Source organism: Leptonychotes weddellii, chromosome 9, assembly GCF_054177405.1.
Source record: "Leptonychotes weddellii isolate Sample4059 chromosome 9, ASM5417740v2, whole genome shotgun sequence".
Lineage (NCBI taxonomy): Eukaryota > Metazoa > Chordata > Mammalia > Carnivora > Phocidae > Leptonychotes > Leptonychotes weddellii.
The window spans coordinates 103,520,570-103,526,569 of NC_138377.1; the positions used below are offsets into that span (position 1 = coordinate 103,520,570).

Below are 6,000 nucleotides of genomic sequence, written 5' to 3' on the forward strand. Positions count from 1 at the left end.
CTTGTCTTGAGGTTTGCTTTTGAAGTTTTCCCCATTTTCCATGACATCCAGCTAACGGAAGTGTGTACAGTGGTTGCTTGGAATCAGAAGATCCCTGTCTTATGGAAGATGTATAACAACAGTTGTGGACTGCAGAATTTCTCTGCTTTTTTAAACCAAAAAATGAGATGACATTAGTGGGGCAACTCAGAGAAAGAGCAGATTTTAACATATCATTTTAATGTCAGGCTCAAGGACAAAATCGTCTGGAGCTCCTCCACCTTCACAGGGCTGAGGAAGGAGCTGTTGGTTGCACCCACGATTCTGAGGTACCAACTCAGCAATCACAGAGAGGAGATCCCGGTGTTACTTACTGTGGATTGGTCATGTTGAAAGATGCAACCAGAGCCATGGGTTTTCTTAGTGTCTCCTGGGGCTCAGCCGTCTTGAAGCCTGCCGTCAGCATTTCTAAGTGTGAGTTCTTACAAGACATACAAAATGGTACCTTGAAAACAAGTAATTGAATGGTAGGAATTTATTACACTGTCAAACAGATGTCAAACCAAAGTCCTCCTAAACTCATCTAAAAATGGAAGTCCTTAGAACTTTCTTTGATAAAACAGCACTTTTCTTCAAAGTTATGTTTGAACAAAGTATGTGTTGAACAGATTCTTACAATTACCCAATGTAATTACTCTCCTTTTTAGAGATGAATAAATATGTCCAGAGTGACAAGATGAATTTTCTGTGTCACACATAGATGACAGAGAAAGCCAGACTGGACCCCGGGTTTTCTGACTTTTCGTTTATAGTTCTTTCCACTTTTCCAGCATGCCTAAGCAAATCAGGGTAATTTATACTCCAGCTTTAGGAATCTCAAAAATCTCAGGTGTTTTCCCACAATGAGAGAGGCAGCACATCCTGGAGCCAGACTGCCTGGGGTCAGAGCCTGCCTCCCACTTATTAGTGCTGTCACCTTGGGTAAATTACTTAACCCCTTTGTCCCTAGTTTCTCCACCTATAAGATAAGAATGATAATAGAACTGGGGCACCTGGGTGGCTCAGCCGTTAAGCGTCTGCCTTCGGCTCAGGTCATGGTCCCAGGTTCCTGGGATCGAGCCCCGCATCGGGCTCCCTGCTCGGCAGGAAGCCTGCTTCTCCCTCTCCCACTCCTCCTGCTTGTGTTCCCTCTCTCGCTGTGTCTCTCTCTGTCAAATAAATAAATAAAATCTTAAAATAAAATAAAAGGTCTTATTTAAGAATGATAAGAGAACTAACTAAATGAGTTAATGCATGTGAAAACACTTAGAATAGTGCCTGGCGTGTAGTGCTGGCTTTTATTATCACAAATATTGTTTTATAAATTTAAATTGCACTGTCTGTTGAATCTGAGCACATTCCAAAGCATTTGGATGGCTGAGTGTAAGATTTCCTCCTAAAATTTGGACTAGGTAAACAGAATATACTTTTCTATAAACCAGTGCCATGGGACCACCTGGAAGTCTTCTAAGAGACAGTAACAATCTGGCAGAAAGAACACAAAGACAGAGAGCTGGGTTCTGGGTGATTTTGTTCATGTTACAAGGGAGGTTGTCCAAGGGGCAATCCTTGTGGAGACTGCATTCTGTTGCAAACTGCCTTTCCTGCAAGACATCACCATGAGAGAAACCCCCTCTCCCAATCCCAAAGCTCAGCAAGCAGAAACACTTGAATCAGAGACAAAAGAGTTGTGACATCATGTAAAAGGCACAGACACTCCCAGGGTGAGAAGTATTGGGAGATGGATGGTAAATCTGCAAACTGGGGAAGCTCCCTGAAGTTCTGTGTAATTAAGAAATGACAGCTGAAGTTAAAGGTACTTGAGGAAATCTTGGGAAAGTCTTAAAGCAACTGGAAGAGAGATGGAGAACTTTCTAAAATTAGAAGGGCTTTAATATACGAGGCCACCGTTTCCACACCAGCTGTACGTGGGGCAGAAAAAGCAAGGGATAAGAGCAGGGAGAATTTGGATAGGTTTTTTTGTAACCATACCCTGCTGAGGGTTTCCCCTTTACCTTGGTATACCTTAGAAGGTTCTAAACATTAGAATCGGAACTCTCCCTTACAGTATTTGGAATTGGGTATTAATTGTACACTAAGCTTTATATGGGTCTCCATTCCATAATAGAGACATAGTCTCACTCTTTCCTTTATAAGCCTCAGTGAAGTCAGGCTCAGGGTACGCACAAACAGGAGACCATGGGAGCAATGCCCACTTCCAGAGTGGTGTTTTAACAGGCTGTATTCCCAAGTGAGCAAGGCTATAGAGGCAGTGTTGTGACTTTCATCAGGAGATTTATGTCTTCTTGTTCTTATTTTTGTGATATTAACAGCCCTTGGTGATCACTTCCTAGATCCATAAATTCATTAGGATTTGCAAAAGGGGGATACTATGATTTTATCATGCCTTTTCCATTTATCAGCTTGTATGAAGACAAACTCCTCCTCATCAACTATTTGATTAGCCTAAAATACAGTTCACATAGAAAAGGATAAATGCTCAACTTTTCTTTTTATTTACTGATTTTCAAAAGTTAGTTAATTGGTATCTTGTTATCTTCCAAACTCGATCAATGAGGTATTTTTTTTTTTTAACTTTCCACAGCATCATGGATTTAAATTCATCCAGCAGGAGTTGAGTGAAGGAGCAGACTCCCTGTAAGCGGGATGGTAGTTTCCTGAAAAGGAGATATGGGACTGGGTAAGAAACGATTGGCATCTCCAGTAGAAGGCAAAGATGAGGTAGAAGACAGGGTAAATCATATTTGGACGGACAGGAGTAGGTTGCTTTAGTCAGTGGTTTTGATCCTTAACAAGCAGCACATTTTAGAAAGCAAGCTCCCTGAAGATGTTATTTAAAAACAATATTCTCCAAATAAAATAACCCCAAAGCACAAGCCTAGCACGAATCAGGTGTAGTCTAGCACTCTATAAATGAACATTTGAAGTGCAAACCTGCTGTCTCATAAACCTAGTAAAAGCAGAAGAGAAAACCTGTTTTGGATTTACAGGGTCTGGCTATGGTGGGTAGTGAGGCTGCTTTTTTTGACTTTAGTAAAATCCACTTGTTGCTCATTAGCCTTTGTAATTACCAATATCATTTGCTTGTTCCAGCCCGATCTGCAAAATTCAGGCTGGCATCCTAGGAATTTTAAAGCCGAAAAAGATTTCTTTCTTTCTTTTTTTTTTAAAAGATTTTATTTATTTATTTGACAGAGAGAGACACAGCGAGAGAAGGAACACAAGCAGGGGGAGTGGGAGAGGGAAAAGCAGGCTTCCTGCTGAGCAGAGAGCCCGATGCGGGGCTCAATCCCAGGACCTTGGGATCATGACCTTAGCCAAAGGCAGACGATTAACGACTGAGCCACCCAGGCGCCCCTGAAAAAGATTTCTAAGATCAAGTTGTCAGTTCCCTCACTTGCCAGGTGAAAAAGTCCGTAATACAGTTCACCTGTCCCCAGAGGCGCCCAAGTCTATTCCTCAACCCTTACTTGTGTAATGGCCCCTTGGCATACACATCCCATTGGTTTCCAAGCCTGGTTTACTCAGAATCACCTGGGGGCCTTTGGGGACGTATAAATTCTTAGGCTATACTGCAGAACTGCTGAATCAGAACTCTGTAGGTGGAGTTTGAGAATCTTTTTTTAAGTTCCCCAGGTGTCTGACATGCAACCACTCCATTTGACTATTATATCAATGGTTCTCAAACTTTCCATCGTATCAAAATCACCTGGAAAACTACTGGCCCCAACCACAAGCTTTCTAACTTAGTATGTTTGGGGTGGGGGCCTGAGATTCATATTTTGAACAAATTCCCAGGGGATACTGGTTTGCTGATCCACAGGCCACATTTTTTCCTTTTTTTTAAAAATAACATGTAATGTATTATTTGTTTTAGGGGTACAGGTCTGTGATTCATCAGTCTTACACAATACACAGCGCTCACCATAGCACATACCCCCACAATGTCCATCACCCAGCCACCCCATCCCTCCCACCCCCCTACACTCCGGCAACACTGTTTGTTTCCTGAGATTAAGAGTCTCTTATGGTTTGTCTCCCTGTTTTCATCTTGTTTCATTTTTCCCACCCTTCCCCTATGATCCTCTGTCTTGCTTCTAAATTTCCACATATCAGTGAGATCATATAATTGTCTTTCTCTGATTGACTTATTTCGCTTAGCATAATACCCTCTAGTTCCATCCATGTCCTTGCAAATGGCAAGATTTCATTTTCTGATGGCTACATAATATTCCATTGTATATATATACATCACATCTTCTTTATCCATTCATCTGTTGATGGACATCTAGGCTCTTTCCATAGTTTGGCTACTGTGGACATTGCTGCTATAAACACTGGGGTGCAGGTACCCCTTAGGATTACTACATTTGTATCTTTGGGATAAATACCCAGTAGTGCAATTGCTGAGTTGTATGGTAGCTCTATTTTCAACTTTTTGAGGAACCTCCATACTGTTTTCCAGAGTGGCTGCACCAGCTTGCATTCCCACCAACAGTGTAGGAGGGTTCCCCTTTCTTCGCATCCCCACCAACATCTGTCATTTCCTGACTTGTTAATTTTAGCCATTCTGACTGGTGTGAGGTGGCATTTCATTGAGGTTTTGATTTGGATTTCCCGGATGCTGAGTGATGTTGAGCACTTTTTCATTCATCTATCGGCCACTGGGTGTCTTCTTTGCAGAAATGTCTGTTCATGTCTTCTGCCCATTTCTTGATTGGATTATTTGTTCTTTGGGTGTTGAGTTAGATAAGCTCTTTATAGCTTTTGGATACTAGCCCTTTATCTGATATGTCATTTGCAAATATCTTCTCCCATTCTGTCGGCTGTCTTTTGGTTTTGTTGACTATTTACTTTGCTGTGCAAAAGCTTTTTATCTTGATGAAGTCCCAATAGTTCATTTTTGCCCTTGCTTCCCTTGCCTTTGGCTATGTGTCTAGGAAGAAGTTGCTGCGGCCAAGGTCAAAGAGGTTGCTGCCTGTGTCCTTCTCAAGGATTTTGATGGATTCCTGTCTCACATTTAGGTCTTTCATCTATTTTGAGTCTATTTTTGTGTGTGGTGTAAGGAAATGGTCCAGTTTCATTCTTCTGCATGTGGCTGTCCAGTTTTCCCAACACCATTTGTTGAAGAGACTGTCTTTTTCCCATTGGACATTCTTTAATGCTTTGTTGAAGATTAGTTGACCACAGAGTTGAGGGTCCATTTCTGAGTACTCTATTCTGTTCCATTGAGCTATGTGTCTGTTTTTATGCCAGCACCATAATCTCTTGATGATTACATCTTTGACTTCACAGATATATTCAGAACATTCCATCTCAAAGCAACAGAATACACATTCTTCTCTAGTGCCCATGGAACATTCTCCAGAACAGATCACATCGTGGGTCACAAATCAGGTCTCAACTGGTACGAAAAGACTGGGATTATTCCCTGCATATTTTCAGACCACAATGCTTTGAAACTCGAACTCAGTCACAAGAGGAAAGTTGGAAAGAACTCAAATACATGGAGGCTAAAGAGCATCCTACTAAAAACTGAATGGATCAACTAGGAAATTAAAGAAGAATTAAAAAAATTCATGGAAACAAATGAAAATGAAAACACAACTGTTCAAAATCTTTGGGATATAGCAAGGTGGTCCTAAGAGGAAAATACATAGCAATACAAGCCTTTCTCAAGAAACAAGAAAGGTCTCAAATACACAACCTAACCCTACACCTAAAGGAGCTAGAGAAAAAACAGCAAATAAAGCCTAAACCCAGCAGGAGAAGAGAAATAATAAAGATCAGAGCAGAAATCAATGAAATAGAAACCAAAAGAACAGTAGAACAGATCAATGAAACTAGGAGCTGGTTCTTTGAAAAAATTAGTAAGATTGATAAACGCCTGGCCAGACTTATCAAAAAGAAAAGAGAAATGACCCAAATAAATAAAATCATGAATGAAAGAGGAGAGATCAC

At 41.0% G+C, this 6,000-nt stretch overlaps 1 protein-coding gene across 5 annotated transcripts in view; it reads right to left on the bottom strand.

Moving 5' to 3' along the window:
* TMEM266 (transmembrane protein 266) overlaps positions 1-6,000 on the bottom strand; it is a 121,771-nt gene that overhangs the window by 69,667 nt on the left and 46,104 nt on the right. For 4 of the 5 annotated variants that reach the window (XM_081829624.1, XM_081829622.1, XM_081829621.1 and 1 more), the window contains one exon: positions 354-484. In XM_081829624.1, the coding sequence (XP_081685750.1) occupies positions 354-472 (119 nt within the window). In that variant the 5' untranslated portion in view covers positions 473-484. Of the gene's footprint in view, positions 1-353; positions 485-1,031; positions 1,103-6,000 lie in introns of those variants that run through there. The other variant, XM_081829623.1, reaches the window with a different exon arrangement.